The sequence below is a fragment of the Galeopterus variegatus genome, unplaced genomic scaffold (genome assembly GCF_000696425.1).
Source record: "Galeopterus variegatus unplaced genomic scaffold, G_variegatus-3.0.2 Scaffold662, whole genome shotgun sequence".
In the NCBI taxonomy this organism is placed as follows: Eukaryota; Metazoa; Chordata; class Mammalia; order Dermoptera; family Cynocephalidae; genus Galeopterus; species Galeopterus variegatus.
Window position 1 is genome coordinate 7,787 of NW_007726773.1, and position 17,438 is coordinate 25,224.

A 17,438-nucleotide genomic window follows, 5' to 3' on the forward strand; every position below is an offset into this window, starting at 1 on the left:
ACCCTCGGCGGGAGCACCGCCGCACTTCCCAAGCGGCGCCCTATCCAGTGCGCCGCCGGGCCGGCCCCGTGTCGTGGGTTTCTTTACTGTAAATTAGGAATAGCAATAGACCTACCTTACAGGATGTGGGCGAAAATTAAGGGTTTAAATTATATAAAGCATTAAGAGCTATGCCAGACACATAGCATTTTAAGCCTATATAAGTGTTCGCTATTACTATGTCATATTATATTATATTATGTATTATTAATCCCCTGCCATTGACTTGTGAATGGCCACACTCCCCTGACCACACTTTCCCACCTTGTGAAATGGACATAACCAAAGGACAAGAAGAGAAGATGCAATGAAGTAGGCTGTGGGAAGGATCTGCACCCTCTGTGAATCTACTCTGCAGGCAGGTCAACTTCAGAGATTCCACCACCCTAGACAAACAAGATTAGGTCAGACTAACAACCCCAACTTGCACTCTTCCTTAAAGGGGTGATTTCCCCCATTGTTTGTGGAGAAATCCAATAACACCAGATAAGCAACTTGAATATAAATGCAGCACCAATTGCCACTGAACAATCAATACTCATATTTTACTGAACTCCCAGGGAGATTCCAAAAATTTGTTGGAGAATGCCCTGGGGTCAGTCACAAGATCCAGCACTTGGTGGGGGCCTATGACCCTAGTCATGTCGCTTGCCTTCTCTAGGTTTCAGTTTCTCCCTGTGCAAAAACACCTTCCTTCACAGTGTGGTTGTGGTAATTAAATGAAGTAACATATCTGAATGCTTTGAAAACTCTCCCACACTACACATTTGTAAGGTATAAAAATACTGTTCTTATCTCACAAGAAGGAAGGTGCTAGAAGTAAAGAGAACAACCTCGTTGCTCTCCCGCTGCCATAGAACATGCTGTGGCGTGAAACTGCCCTATAATGAGGCTGCTTTTATTTTGTTTTTTATAACCCAAGGCTTTCCTAATGATTAATTCTGCTCTGTGACAAATAGTGCTATAGAGATGTCACGGTACATTGATTTTGATTCATAATGTTTAATAGTATTTAGACACACACAATGGGTTGGATTTGATTTTTTTTACCCTTGCTCTTCCTCAGCAACTCCAGATGCTGTTTGGCCTAAATGCTATAGTTCGGTTGCCATTTCCAGTTGAGAGCTGGGGTCCTGACTACCACTTCCAACAGGGAACCTGGCAATTGTGGGTAGTTAAGAAGAAAGGGGGCCAAGCCCGTGGCGCACTCGGGAGAGTGCGGTGCTGGGAGAGCAGCAGCGCTCCCGCCGCGGGTTCGGATCCTATATAGGGATGACCGGTGCGCTCACAGCACTCACTGGCTGAGCGCGGTGTGGCTGGTCTCAAAAAGGACAAAAAAAAGAAGAAAGGTATAGGAGATACTGATGAGGCAGGGACGGGGTAGTCAGCCAACTTTTCATGCAGATAGGTTCACAGTTTGTTGTCTTGAGACGGCAAAATGCTGAGCCAAGGCTGGTCACCTGCAGCCTCCACAATGCTACGAACAGCAGCATTTTCTGCACACGTCTTGTCCAGAGGAGGTCAGGGAGCACAGTGCAATGGCATAGGGTGTGGGAGGGTACTTCAAAATAGAATTGACAGATAATACGAGCCTTCTCATGAACTGTTTAAAGCATCCTCTTATCTTGCATATTTCACAATCTCCATCTCCTTTAATTCTCCCACCAACTAGTCTCTCTCCCCCAACCCATTTCACAGGGAGGAACCTGGAGTTAAAGGGAGGGTATGTGACTGGTCCAAGACCACAGAAAATAATTAGGAGAGCCAGGAAGGGCTCCCAAGCTTTCTCTTCTCTTACAGTCACTTCTCTGTCCTGCTCTCTTCCTTCCTCCTTTCCTCTTGTGTTTCTGCTTTTTAATCAGTTAAGTGCAAATTTTAAGTTTAGAAGAGTGACAGAAGAAACAACATCTATTCTTGTTCATTTCTTAACAATGGAACATTTGAAAAAAAGTAGCAAAACATCACTCAACCTATAACATCCAAATATCAATAAAGCTAATTCACATTTTAGTGATTTTTATTCTGTCCCTCTGCCCTTACTTTTGCATATTTGGTAGTGGTGGTCCCTGCTTTGTGGTTTTGCTTCTACTGTTTTAAACATGTCGTATACATGAGTTTGAATTTTACTTTTGTAGCTTAGCATTGTAATTTCACCATTTGCCCATGCTGTTTAATTTTTGTAGATATCATTTTAATGGCCAAGTAATATTCCTCAATAATATTTTGTCACATGGGTAAACTATAGATAAGTATAAATGTTAAATATTTAAGTTTCAAATTCAAATTTTCTGATCCTCACTTCTTTACTGCAGCCACTCTGCCATTCTCTATTACTTAAATTGATGGCATTTTTTTATCCCACCTGTGCATGAAATTCTTGACATCTTATCGTTCAAGACAGTCGTGATTAAATGACACAAGCAGGTTCTTTAAAATTAAAAATAATTCTTAAAATATTTAGATCTTCCAATCACCTCTGCTGAACAGACATCCTTCGTCCCGTGACAGAAGGAAGCTTCTGTAAGAACCAAAGAGATCAGCAAAGCAAATTCAAATTTCCAAAAATCCATGATTTCTTGAAAATTATCTTCTTGAGTTCTCTCTAATTTTATAATATTTCAACCTCATAATTTTTAAAGGAAACCATTAAGAGAAACAACACTGGTCTGGCCAGTTATCTCAGTTGGTTAGAGCATGGTGTTATAACACCAAGGTCAAGGGTTCAGATCCCCATACTGGAAGGCCCCTCCGCACAAAGAGAGAGAGAGAGAGAGAGAGAAACAACTCTGAGAAAAAGTAAAAAACAAAAAAATTTCTATAATCAGGCCCTCTGCACCTCAATCTCAGCATCACATGCTTAACAACACATTTTTAAATAGAAAGAAAGATGCGCTTTTTTGCCAATATTGTTTTTCTGTTCTTTTCTCCAACAGAATTCAAGGCAGCTTTTCCATCACAAACCCCGCCTAAACCTAGAGCAAGGTAATAGTTTTCTTTGGGGATAAATCAGGTGTAATCACACTTAGGGGTGATGTCTCAGGAGCCTCTGGAGACCCAAAGACAAGGAGCTGGGTGGGGTAGAGTGAGGGAGCAGGACCCTGAAGTGGGGGGGCCTTAGTGGAGTCTGTCCCAGAAGCCACACTGCTCACCCCTGCTGCTCGGACACTCATAGGGGAGGGACGGGTACCAAGATCAGAGTCCTGGGTGCCCAGAACTACAAGAGATGAAAGGGAAGAGACTGTTGAGTCTGGAGAGAGGGTCTCAACCAGGGAGAGACAGGAAAGGGCTGGAGTCAGTGCTCTCAAGAGAACACGTGATGAATGCCCACAAGGAAGTTGCAGTTTATCCAGGAAGAAAATAAGCCCAGGCATGTTTCCAAGGTTTAAATGATCATTCAGTAAACACTCATCAAAATCCTGCCACAGGGCTTGGCACAAGTTCAACCATCAATAAAATATCTACAGAATAAGAGAGTAAATGTCCTTGCTGTGCCCAGCTGTTGAGAAACCAGGCTGTGGGGTACACAAGACTTCCAATCCGCAGTCCTTGTCCTCAGTCTCCTACTCTACAATCCTTCCCCAAGGGATAATCACAGTGGCGGGAGGGGGGTCATTTGTCTCTACGGGTGAAGTGGGTTGACACTAAATCTGAAAACGCACAAGGCGGGTTTGGTTAAGGTGAGCAGCAGGAATGAAACAGAACCACGGTTCCAGGTTGGGCACAGGGCTCCGTGCAGGGTTGCTGGCCGCTTTTGCTCAGCACTGGCCCTGCTTCCATGCTGCAGCCTCCAGAGGCCCTCAGGGTGGCTGGCAGGTGACACCCCCACTAAAGGCGATGTGCACGTAGGGGAGTGGCTTCTCCATAGCCCCCTTCACCTCAGTTACTGACACCCAAGGCAAGTGAAGCGGTGGGGCCTAACAGTGAAGTGAGCACCTTCAAGGTGATGGGGAACAGGGGCACTAGAGCCAGCGTGCCTGGGTGTGAATCAGCTGGTGTCATAGCACGTACTCTCCTGTACCTCACACCCAAGGCAAGTGAAGCTGTGGGGCCTAACAGTGAAGTGAGCACCTTCAAGGTGATGGGGAACAGGGGCGCTAGAGCCAGCGTGCCTGGGTGTGAATCAGCTGGTGTCATAGCACGTACTCTCCTGTACCTCAATATCATCTGTGAAACAAGAGAGAAAGAGTTTGGGCCTCACGGGGCTGCAGTGAGCAGCGTGTGAGCACCAGCCCATGGGCAGGGCGTGCTCGGTGAGTGCTGCAGCTCCCCATGAACCAGCAGGCAGAAACGAAGCACATCTGGGGCACGATTCGAGAACACTGGCCAGCTTTATTCCACATACACACACCTGTCCGATCCTTTATTCATATTCCAGCTGAGGGGGTTTTCTGTTCCAGGGCCCCAGGGAAAGCTGTGAGGACCCAAGAGGCCCTGGAGCCCTCACTGGTGTCCATATGCTCTTTGGCTTGGTCCCCAGGAGCCAGATCTGGCCCTCAGAATGCTCACGGAGGCCCTGGATTTTCCTCACACAAGAGAGCTGAACCCTCCACAAACCCATATGGGCAAAACCCTCCACAAACCCATATCCTGTGTGTGTATGTGCATGTGCGTGCATGTGTGTGCACATGTGTACGTGTGTGTGTGAAGGCAGGGGTTGGAACAGGGGAGCAGTTACAGACAGATCAAGCATTTCATGGGTCTCTGATAAACAGGAAGGCCACAAGCCGCCCCAGGCCTGTCCCTCTCCCACCACCCTGAACATGCTGGAGGTCCGCCAGGCACCCGCCAGGTGCCTATCCCGGTATAAAGCAGCTGCAGAAGCAGACCTCCAGCGGTCAAGGCTCCCCCTGATCGAGGATCCAACAGCTCCTGCTTGCACCGTCTCCACTGAGCACAGACCCTGGAGCTAGTACTAAGCCCAGATAGGCCGGAACCCCAGTCCTGCTTCCTGGCAGCTGAGGCTGCAGCAGAGCCCTAGCTGGCACCCCAGAAGACCCTGCAGCGTCCCAGCCTGGGGCAAGCGTGGCAGAAAGGGTACCAGGGAATGACCAGACTGGCCAACATTATCTCGAGTATAACCACCTATGTGGCAGATTTGACTTTTCGAAGTCCTCACCTGGGGACTTGCATTATCTCCTTGGGTCCCCGTGGGCACCTGGTGAGTAAGGCAGGATAGGCATTATCTCCTTAGAAGGATAAAGAAACAGGGGCCCAGGGGAGTCGCCTGATCTGGCCTGGAGGCCCGGAGGGGGGCAAAGGTTGACACTTGCCTAAGGAGCTCACCTGTGTCCACTTGTTCTTGATCCCTGTGGTCACCTGACCTAAGACCCATCCATCTTGCCACCTGTCCTAGGATCCCTTTTCAGTGCTGTGTCCTGACAGCACAGCTGCCCTGCCCCAGCCAGCAGGGCCGGTGCAGACCCAGGCCCTCCCACTGGTTCCCGGGGGAGCCTGCAGGACCTGCCTATAAAGCCTACAGACACTGAGGGTGCCTGCCAGCTAGAACAAGCAGCCTACTCCTCTCTCCTCAACCTCACCTCGAGCCTCAGACTTCAGCCCCCACCCCGCTACCTGTCTCTGCATCGGGAACCCTGACTCAAACAGGGACCGGGCCCACCTTTCTTCCCCTGATGAACAATAGCAAACAGGTAACTTATACCCAATGTGACTCTGCTGTAATGCAAGAACCAGCATTTAAGCTCAGGTCATCTGACACCAAAGTCTATGTTTTTCCTACCAAACATAGTCACCGCCATTTCTGTGTTGGGCATTTTCCCTTGCACCTGTCTCTGCCAGTTGGGACAGCTCACATGAAAGAACTCCAGAACCAAAACACCCCAAAGTCCCCTCTCATTCCTTTGAATTGCAATTTCTTGCCCCCAGTTAAAAGCCAGATTTCTGAGAAAAGACACAGTGTGGGTTGGTGTGTTGGGATCATCGCTCTTTATCCTGAGCTGCCAGATAATAGGCCTGCTCCCCACACACAACGTGCTGCCGTCAGGCCCTCTGGAAAACGTTCTTGACGGTGGTAGTGCTTGTGGTGAGCCAACTACGGGGACAGACCTCAGTGCTTGATTTTCAACTGTGGTGACATCTACTTTGATATTTTTTCTACTCTGCCTGAGGCAACCGTGAGGCAAAAAGGCCACTAGAATGAGCAGGGTTGTGAGCCAGGCAGGAAGGGAAATGTTCTGGAACATTCAACAGTTATGGCAGTGCTGCTCAGTGGCCCTTGAAGGCACCCACAGATCCTTTCTTTCTTTAGTAAAGCAGCAGTTGGCGACATGTGGCTCTGCTGCCCAGAATGACACACAGGCCTATTTTCCATGATCTGCAAGCTGGTCCCTTCTAACCTTGTGACATCTGCCATCTGGGGCTGGCAGGAAACTGCAGGTGCTGGAGAGCAGCCGCTGCCACCCCAGCCTCCCAGCCTGTCACAGAACTGGGTTCTGATCCCAGTCCCAGTCTGGAAGTTGAGCAGCTCCTGTGCTCCCCTCTGACAGGAGCGTGGCCACTGGTACCTCTCAGGGGACCATCGTCCCAGCTGTCTCACCTACCTCGGCTGCCTCTCCTCCAGTCTCTGAACCTGAACCTGCTGCTGAGTGTCCTGACATGTGCACGACGTTGCCTAAATCCTACACAAGAGAACGGGCCAGTCAGACGGACTGGACCTACGACAGCAAGCTGGGTAAGGGAAGAGCAGCCTGCAGGTCTGCATTCAGCCGGGTGCTCTGTGGTCTTGCAGCCTTTCGTTTGTGTGAAATACTGTGCTTTGGGTCTTGTCTCTCATGCTAGTGATATTTGCTGTTTTCTGTGCCATCCAAAGGCATGTTTGGGGTAAGAAGTCGACCCCTCTGCTAGCCCTGCCACCCCTTTCCTCCATCCCAGACCCCCACCCGAGAAAGAACATTAGCAAAATACTGAAGCAAATATCTTCTCAGTCTCTCCCTGTCTCCTCCCCTCTTCCTGCATCAGTCTTCCTGTTCTTGTTCTGCGTGAACACAGGCACTATTTCCCTCAGGGACACACACCATTTCCTTCCCAGATTACAGACTGGCTCCCTGGGGTATAGGCAATATGGAGAACAGCACATGGGCCCAGCTCAGACTCTTTCTCAGCATGCAGTCAAAGCCAGCCCCGATTCAGAACCAGCCAAAACCATCCATGTAGTGAACTTTCTTTGCCATGACTGGGAGACACACAGGAGAGAGTTTGGCAAGATTGCATTGAGGGTCTTAATTCTCTACCCAATTAAGCCCAAAGAGCTGTCACTCCAGGGTCCTGGGGATGGAAGACTGAACAGCATTTCCCACCATTATTAATCATTTAAATCCAGCCTTAGTTGGATCGATCCATCTCTGATTCACAGATTTATTTCACATCTGTAGTCATGGCAGCAGTAAATTAGATTCCCCACCACTTCACCTCCCTGCCCCTATCTGTACCTGCTAAATGATGTAGCTCAAATGTGGTTAAACGAAATGAGGAGCCACAGTCCTCTAAGGGAGGACGGAGAGGCAGAGGCTGGGCCTGCATGAGCCAGCACATGACGAGGAGTGTTTCACAGGCTAAGCTGGTTCATTTGGGATTTGTGTCAGTATGTGTGCTCTCCTGGGGCCCTGAGAACTGGAACCATTCCAAAGTCAGCACGACAGCCGGGAAAAATCTGAGCATTTATCTAAATATTCATAAGCACGATTCTGAAAATCATTTACTGGGTAATCGCCAGTAAAGTGCCAATGCTAAGCTTGAAAGGATGTGGGAGAGGAGTAAGGAGATAGGAAAAGCTGGAGTGGGGGGGGAAGGGGCTCGAGCCTGTTCATCCCACGGTGGGCCCACCCCCAGAGAGGGGCCCCACCGAAAGCATTGTTTGATTTGCACTGTTCACCCACGATCCTTTTGGTCTTCAAGCTTAACAAATAGAGCTAGTCACATCTGTATTTCATTTAGTTGTAAGCACCAGGCATATTTGGCCTATATGGGCATGTTTTGCAGCTGTGTGTCTTTCCAGTACTGAACTCCTTAAAGCCAACATATGCTGAGTGTTTAGCAAAAGTCTACTGTCCACACACAGTAAATGTCTACTGATCTAATTAAGTGCTGTGACACTGGTAGCCTGAGCCAGAGGTGTGGATTATGTGGGAGCCCCTCAACCAGGTCCAGTGACACACCCCAGATTCCTGCAGTTACTCGGGGGGGATGGTCATTGCAGCAGAGATTGAAACACAAGGAAAAGCAAGCAATTTGCTAAAATTCAAGGAAGTTTTTCTTTCCCTTTCTGCCTATGGTTTACAGCTTATTGTTCTGGGGAGCATTGGTGGTAATAGGTTCATGTTTGTGTCTGGCCAATGGAATAAAGCAAGTCTGACAAAGAGTGACAAAGAATGGGTAGACTGAGCGGCTCTCGGGGCTAGGGCCACCACTAAATGTCAAGCGTATATTCATGGGCTAGACAGCCACGTTGGCTACCAATACAGCCACAGAAAGGAATCATCCATCTCCAGTGGCAGCCGCCTAGCGTCAGGGAAGCCATGCTCCTGTGACTCAGGCTAAGAGAGAGAGAAGGCAGCAGGGGAGCTGCTCGTGCTTCCTGCCAAGCCGTCCTGTGTACCGACTTTGAAATATTTCCAGTTCGCAGCTCCGCCAGAGCCCATATTCTGACAAAAGTCCCAAATGACCCAGGGAGCACTCAGGAGGAGCTTCCTCATTCCCGCACTTGGTATCAAACACAGGCTGGCCACATGCTTGCAGAGGAGGTGAAAGAGCATGGCACTTCCCCATGAGGGTGCCGGGCTGTGAGTGAAGGAAAGGGGCAGGAGGAAGCCAGCAAGTGGGGAGCCCCAGGAAGGCAGAGGAGCTCAAAACCGAGTCAAGAGGAGGTAGAGGAAAGGGACACAGGGAAGACAGCAGTGTAGGAGGGGAAAGCCAGTCCTTCTGCAGTTAGAGTACAGATTACTAAGGATTCCCAAGTGTGGTATATGCAGAAAAGAATCTGCTTTAAGCCAGGGCAAAAGCCACCCATCCACTTGTTGGAGAAACACATGCAACCACAGCAAATGCTCTACAAGGAGCCGGTAGCATGGGGCCGAGGGCCAGCATGAGCCCGCAGAGGTGAAACCAGGCGTGGGCACCACTGCTCCTGGGGCTCAGGATCGCACATCCCTTTGGCTGGGTGCTTAGAGCCGGTAGCATGGGGCCGAGGGCCAGCATGAGCCCGCAGAGGTGAGACCAGGCGTGGGCACCACTGCTCCTGGGGCTCAGGATCGCACATCCCTTTGGCTGGGTGCTTGTAAAGAAGTGGATTCACAGCTCTTAGCAGAATCCCTGCCCGAGATGGCCTGAAATCTGCATTCTTAACAAGATCCCCAGAGGATTATTGGACACACGAACAATGGAGAACCACAGAGCTCTAGTTTAGGATGAATTTCGTGGGTGCTAGACTTCTGTTTCTAAAGCATTTTTTTATGGGATTGCTCAACCCCAGAGGGTCAGAAATGGCATTTTACATGACACGGCCCTTCCTCAACAAATAGGACTTTGAACCAAATATGGAGGGGAAGTACCCAGATAAATCTTTGAAACCTATTACTCCAGAGGGTGGCAGGTCTGACATGAAAAGAATGCTGAAGGCACAGGAAATACCTCATGATCCATATGAGGAGGTGTTCAGGAGGACCAGAAAGACTATTTATAGCCTCACATGTCTATCCATCCAAGCACAGAGCAGGGTCATAAACAAAGTAGACCAGAAATTCTAACACAGAGCATTATATCCACGCTTGCAGCAATCCTCGAGATGTAATGCCTGGCCCATAGCAAGCACCTATAAATATTTGTTGAATACTTGTGAAATTTTTGTTGAACCCTCATCTGATTCAAGATCAGATCACGGTGATACAAAGGTACATCCTACCCCAAAGAAACAGTGGTGGTAGAAAGAGGGCTGTAGATAGAACACTGTATGTGTAGAAATATGGGTAAAGGATAAACAGAGCGGGGGAGTGATACTTCAAGCCACCTGGCCAGATGGAGAAAAGGGTTGGAAAGCTCCCAAAAGTGCAAATGAGTGTGTAATTTGCACAAATTTTTCTTCAGTGGACTCAGAGTTTGAAAGATCACATGCAGAGATTAATGAATGTAGGACAATGAATGTAGGGAAATGGCTCTGAATTTTAAGAATAGTGTCAGGAAAACTGAATCCCAGGATAAACATTCTTACCAAAAAGTAATAAAAATGATAATGACAATACAGGCAGCAACAAAAGAAAGGGGTCCTTTTAAAATTTAACTGGGGCAAAAAGATCAAGGCAGACAGGCTGCTGTTGAGCACGGTATTGAATGATTCAGAGAAGGTCAAGTTGTTCAACTGCTGTTTAATTTTGACTTCACTGTGAAAGAAAGTCATCTTCAGGTTGTAAAAGATGCACCATAATTAGGGAAGAAATAGCAGAAACCAAAGATTCTCAGAAGAGAAGGGTAACTGCTGTCTTTTGACCTGGATAAAATACACTTAGAATAAATAGAGAGAAGAGCTTAATCATTTCTGGTTTTTGAGGAATTGTGGTAAATCAAGAAATGAGTCAGTGACCATTTGGGGGCAAATGTTGAGAGCAAAATGACCATAAGAAACCACATAGGATCAGTAAGAGCGAATCATGTAATACTGGCTTTTACGTCACTTTGTGACAAGGTTACCAGATTGGGGAACTGTGGTTGCCCCGCAGGGCCACATTCCATAGGCATTTCATTTCCCAAGGCTTCCTGGACAAGAAAGAGAAATATTAGGTGGATGCTAATGAAGCTGATGGGACAACAACTGAATGAACACTGCCCAGAGACACCGTTTAATGGAGAAGGTGAATCCTGTTTCCAGCGGAGAGCCGCGGGGCTCTGTCCAGTACATTTCTATAATAGGCCTGGGTGCAGGAATACAGTGTAGATGTAGAAGGAATATTTATATTTGTAGATGACCTGAAGTTGTTGGATGATGGGGATAACGTAATCAGATTCTAAGTGATTTTGACAGGCAGAAACATCGAACTGGAATTAGCTAGATAAAATGATATGTTAGTAATTTACATTAGACCCTGCTGTTAGGTCCCCCAAAACAATAGGATGGAAAACTACACGTGGGGAAGTCCTGTTTCTTGTCAGGTGCTTGGCTCAACCACAAGCTCAGTATGTCAATGGCACAAATGATGTGACTCCCAGAAAAGTTAACATAGCCAAATATAACTCACTTCTAATCCAAAAATCCGAAATCGAAAATGCTTCAAAATCGGAAACTTTTTAAATCTAATTCGATATACAAAGGAAATGCTCATTGGTGCATTTTGGATTTTGGATTTTTGGATTAGGGATGCTCAACTGGTATGCATTCTGCAAATATTCTAAAATCTGAAAAAACTCAAAATCCAAAACACTTCTGGTCCCAAGCGTTTCAGATAAGGGACACTCAACCTGTATGAAGGGGGATTAGTCCTGCTCTGCCCTGCATAGCTGCACTTGATACACAAAACTGAGACCTGACTCTTCCCATCTGGACTGAGGGGCTGGAATAGAGCCACTAATAGAATATCAGGGAAACGTTTTAAGAAAAGGAAATTATTCTTAACAGTCAGAACTATGCCACGGTGGAATGAGTTGCCTTGACACTGGAGAGGTCCTTGACTGTAGAGGTGCTCTGTCTCACCCTGAAGAACTAGGAGGCACTGATACTGCAAGTGTCTGGGAGGCCTCTCGTCCCCATGCCACAGGCCAGTCTAAACTGTTGGCACTTCCATAAGCTGATGGAACAGTTTGCTTTCATTTTTCATCCTGGACCTTCCCCTCTCAGCTATTAAGAATGAAATGTAGAGTGTGTGCACGCGCACATGTGTGTGCACGTGCACACATATGTTTAGGAGAAGGAAAAATAAGAGGTGAGGGTGGAGCAGGCAAAAAGGAGCAAGGATCACAAAACTCCAGAAGACATAAAACAAGGGTAACCAAGAACCTACAGATGTTCTAAAAAATCACAGTAGCCTCCCATTGAAAATCTCAGTGGATCTATGCCAGACAGCCCCCGTGATCCTAGCCAGCCCTCATCATGCAGCCCTGGAGGACCTCTTGGCGACAGAATTTACTTGTTGCAGGGACAGAGATACCCCACTGTGTGTCTACCACTTGGCTCTATGGCTCCTACAGCAGAAGGAACATCTCTAAGGTTTACCCAACACCAGCCATCCCAGCTATCCTGAGGACCCAAACTAGCCCCATGGTGAACAGAGGAGAAGGCCATGGAGGGGCTACATTTTTTGACCACTGATTTATTGCAGTCCTGGAGTAAGTCACCAAAGCCAAGGAGGAGGAAGAGGGGCAGAGGGAGCATTCAATTTACTCCAGCCATGCCCCCAACCTCAGTTCTTCCCCTCCAATGATGAGCCTTGGGTGCCAAGAAAAAAATCTCAGACCCCAAATTTCCAATATGAACCCACTGGAAAGTGTAAGGTTAAAATCATTAATGGCCACCCTCTTCTGCCTTTTAACAGGAATACCTTTAAAATCGAAATTAACAACAGAGGAAGAGACCTCAGTGCTAACCAGGATACAGTCTGATTTGGAAGGTATAATTCATGATGGTTTTAAATAACCTGTAGAAGTTACTAATCCATCCACAAGAAGGTAAGAAGCACAGAATTAGCATGCCCCTGGCCAAGGAGAGCCCTCTTTTGACCGCTGTAGACTAGGGCAGCCTTAATAAAGTTCAACGGCCAAGGCATTATTTCTGGAATTTAGTGTCAAGGCTCAAGGCTCAGGTAAGACACTGAACCAAAGAGTGAAGTGCTCTGGCATTTTGAAAGGGAAGGAAACATTTACCACTGGGGTTGGGAGGGAAGATAATGGATTATCCATACTTAGTATATCCAGTAACATTTGCTGTATACCTACTGTATGCATGGCAGGATATAAAGATGGACAAAACCCATCTCACCCTCTCAGAACTTAAACTCTAGTGGGCAAGATGGAATATGGAAGGAGGGAGAGGAATCGACATTTGTTGAGCACTTGCTACAAGACCTCACAGTGCTGGAGATCAAGGAAACCTTGTATCCCCAAACACGTGATCTCCACCCTGAGTCTTCTCAGGTATTGAGGAGGTGATTTTTAAATTGATTTCATCAGAGATTAAAAGGTCCAACTACTTCACCATACTGCATCCTATTAATAATTCTTCCTATTCTTTTTCAGCGTATGTTCTCAGTGACACAAAGCAAGAGGAAGAAACCGGTGAGAGTTCAACATAATATATCCAACGATCGCTGCTTTCTGCAGTGTCCTGGGCTGGGGAGGTGCCCAGGGTGGTGGGGCCCTTGCTAGTCCAGCTTGCACCAAGTCCTAGGGGAGGCCTAGAGACATGGTAGGCACACAGCTCCAGAACCTCCTAAAGAAGGAGGATGAAACAAGAAACAGAGAGACAGTCTCAGAAGAAACAGGACCAGAAATCCATCTCCCTTCTCAAAAGCTCTAGTATAAGGACTCCCACATTTAAAAAGGGTCCAGTCAGATGCTGGGTTCCCTGAGGCCTGGGAAGCAGGGCTTGACTGGGATGCATGCCCCTCTCCTCACAGATAGACTCATCCAATCACACCTGGGTGGTGAGTAAATTGGAGCACCTACAAATGGTTCCCTTAAAGATTTATTAAACGTTTATTAGGAGGGAATCCTACGAGGGGGTAAAACAAAGGAGAATCCTTATAATGGCAGAATCCCAGCTCTCCACAGAACAAAAATCCTGCAATTAACCAGATCTGTTCTCATTAGAAAACAATCTAGGGACTACGGTCTGTTGTACTTAAGCATGTGGTGGGGGTGGGGGGAATCAGCCATACACACACACCCCATTCTACCCCCATCCCCCTGCAGCTTATCAAACAAACTCAGACTCTGGACTCTGCATCCCACCCACCCATCGCCCCTGCAGAAGGGTGCTGGTAAATACAGTTTTCTCCATCTTATCCCATTTCCCTGGGTGTTTTATTTTAATTTTTAATTTTTTTTAATTTTTTAAATTTTTTTGTCCTTTTTGAGACCGGCCGCACCGCACTCAGCCAGTGAGCACACCGGCCATCCCTATATAGGATCCGAACCCACAGCGGGAGCGCTGCTGCGCTCCCAGTGCCGCACTCTCCCGAGTGCGCCACGGGCTCGGCCCACCCTGGGTGTTTTAAAGCTGTGCAAACTTCAACGTGCAGTGCAGTCACTCAGGGATCTTGTTTAAATGCAGATTCTGATTCAGTAGGTCTGAGATTCTGCATTTCTAACAAAATCCCAGCAGCTGCCGCTGATTCATGGACCACCCTTTGAGGAGCCAGGTTTTAGAACAGCTTATGGATTTGTGCCCATAGCACAGCCCTTGGCCCACCTGCCTAGCATAACATGGATTCACTGTGTGAAGGGTAGAGAAGGTGAAAACAGGACTGAGTTTCATGTGGACTGAGTTTCATGTGAGCTCCTTAACCAGTGGAACTGGGTTGCTCCTTTCGTGTAGCTGGCCCCTGAGCTAGTCACTTACTGTTTCTCCCCCATCTTTCCTCATCTACTGTCAAAGAAAAACTTACTCAGTGATACTTGTTAAAGCGTGGTAAGGAAGACGTTATTCAGAACCATCGTGATAGGTATAGGGACCACTGCAACGGGGTCTTACAGCGGGGGAGAGAGATTGTGCTCAACTCTGAATACAGCATGGGCCAGTGTGAGTTTATAACCAAGGAGCAGCGTGGGGTCAGCAGATGGAAAATTACTAGGAGGAAACATCAGGGGTAAGGGGAGTTCTGGCTAAACTGACCTACCAGGATTATTGCAGAAGACAGGCCCGGTGATCAGACATCACCCGGGATGGTGGAGGGTGAGGAACCCCATTAAATACCCAGGGAGATCAGAGATTGGGGAGCAGGGGCAGTTTGGGCTAGATTGGCAGCAGGGTTCTTGCTAAAACTGGATTTTATAAGGAGGTGTATAGATGGGCCTAGAAGGCGGTCCAGGGAGATCAGAGATTGGGGAGCAGGGGCAGTTTGGGCTAGATTGACAGCAGGGTTCTTGCTAAAACTGGATTTTATAAGGAGGTGTATAGATGGGCCTAGAAGGCGGCTCAGGAGCCTGACTAAAATTTGGTCAAGCAAAAGATCTTTTCACTAAACATGGGGATTGTTGTATCTACCCCACAGGACAGATACACACGGCTCAAACATCTATTCCAAATTCAGAAACTGTGATTCTGTCTTTAAAAAGCTAGACGAGAGGCTCTTGGATGAGGATGAATTAAGATTTGTCCTTAATCAGACCAGAGGAAGACACACTCCACCTGGGAACAAACAATAGGTTATGTGGGTACAAGGGCCAGCTATCCTCGCTAAGGGAGGTGTGTCAGCCACTGACCTACATTAGCACTGGTCCTCTGAGCCACCCTGAGGAGGACTCTTACTGTCCCCATTGCACAGATGAGTGGACAAAGGGACTGAGGGACGTGTCGGAAGCAGACCAGACCCCGGCTAACAGGGCCACCACTGGAACCTGGCCTGACACTCCCCTGGCCCTCCCATCCTCACCTGGAGTGACCTCAGGAGGAGATAATGATCTCACTAGAACAGAGGCAGAGGTTGATGGAAGTCCCCAAAGGACAAGTTAATCAGAAACAGAGCTTCGCCATCTCATTTGGCTGCTCTTCACTGCACTTCACATGACAGGTCAACAGTGCCCGTTGATGTTAATACGCTTCATCATTACATTGAATCGAATGCTTCTCAGCGCCACTGTTCAGTTACTCAGGGCTGCCAAGTTCACCTTCTTCCCGTGATAAACACCCCCCCCACCCCCACCAAGTTAATTGCGTATTATGCAGTGAAGCCTATTAAAATGCAGCAATCACAGGTGACAGGGATGTGCTGAGCTCTCAGGGGCCAGGCAGACACTCTGCACCTGGGCAGGCACTGTGGGACGCAGCCCGTCTCTCCTCCTCTACAGACCTTTTCTAGCAAGTCATTCATTCCTCCTCTCAGTGCCACCCTCAAGGAGCTTCCCGAGTGCTTGCTTGAATTCCCATGGATTCCTGTTGGGTTTTCCTAAATGGCTTTTCAAAACTTCCCTGGTCATTGCTATGGCAGACTATATGGGAACACGCAGTGTTCCTGGAGACAAGCTTACCTTTGCCATGTTGAGTACCCCAGGGGGGTGGTGTGTGTGCCCCTGTGGGAAGTGACCAGGGGGAAAAAATTGCAGGAATTCCCGTAGCCTGGGATCCACCTCTGTCACGGCAAGCTTCTGTCACGCACAAACCGAGACTGCAGTCAGAGGTTTGCAGGCAGAAAAGGCCCTGAGCTTTGGGTCAGTAAAGGTAGTTTCAGCTCAGTGGAATTCTCCATCCCGTCAGGAGCCCAAAGGAGTCCAGGTTTTCATTACAGAGCTGAAATTAGGAAGGAATACAAAAGTACAATGTATGGAGATCACAAAAAAAAGTCCCCTCTCCACCCCTAAAGGCATAATGTGGACAAAATCAAACAAAGTCAGTCAGCCCTGTGATAACCTGGTGGATTTTCAAGGCTCTCTGGATGGCCCAGCTTGAAGGGGCTGGTGCCATCCTGAAGCTGAGACAGCAGGCCACCGTGATGTCCCTGGGGACCCAATTATCGTGTGAGAGCCACTTCCTCTGAACTCCTGCCTCAGAATCCACACCTCCCCAGAGCAGAGAAGAGAGGCCCAAGCTGTAATCATCAATTCCACAGTTCAATTAGCACCCCATCATACTGGAGGCTTTAAGCCCCTCTGCCGGCCAGGGGAGTCACAGGCAGGCAGGCAGGCCGCTGCTGACCTTTAGGAACAAAGACACTCACTGTCTCTGGTACTTTCTTTAACTCAGTGGCCTGGGGATTCATCTCTTATGCTTTGATTAGCAATTATGAACCATATACAATTCTGGAAATTGGTAATTTTTGACAACACTGGTGGGAGATAGATATATTTGGGGGGATTTCTGAGACAAAATTGCACTCAGAATAAATCTCCCTCCTAAGAAAATCTAAAGTCCTTCCCATAGTTTACAAGGTCCCCTCCCCCCTCCACCACCACCCCCTCACACTCCTCTCTGGTCTCCCCACCTCGTTTACACTCCCTCTGCTGCAGGCATACTGTGCCCCTTGGAGTCTGTCAAATATGTCAGACCCCACCCTCCCTGACCTCAGTGCCTTTGCACCTCCTAGTCCCCTGCCAGGAATGCTGTTCCCCAGCTATTGCCTGATCACTCCCTCACTGCATTCAACACTCACCCACATGTCACTTTGTCAGACTGACCTTCGCCAGCCACCAGGAACACACACCCCCTTTCTTAAGTCAGCCACCTTATTCCTGTTTTATTAGTACCCCAA

At 48.0% G+C, this 17,438-nt stretch overlaps 1 protein-coding gene across 1 annotated transcript in view; it reads left to right on the forward strand.

Moving 5' to 3' along the window:
• The window catches only part of ERICH6B (glutamate-rich 6B), a 49,672-nt gene that overhangs the window by 1,969 nt on the left and 30,265 nt on the right, over positions 1–17,438 (forward strand). Inside the window, 3 exon segments of the mRNA XM_008571132.1 lie at positions 2,973–3,021; positions 6,543–6,727; positions 13,270–13,308. Of these exon segments, the coding sequence (XP_008569354.1) occupies positions 2,973–3,021; positions 6,543–6,727; positions 13,270–13,308 (273 nt within the window).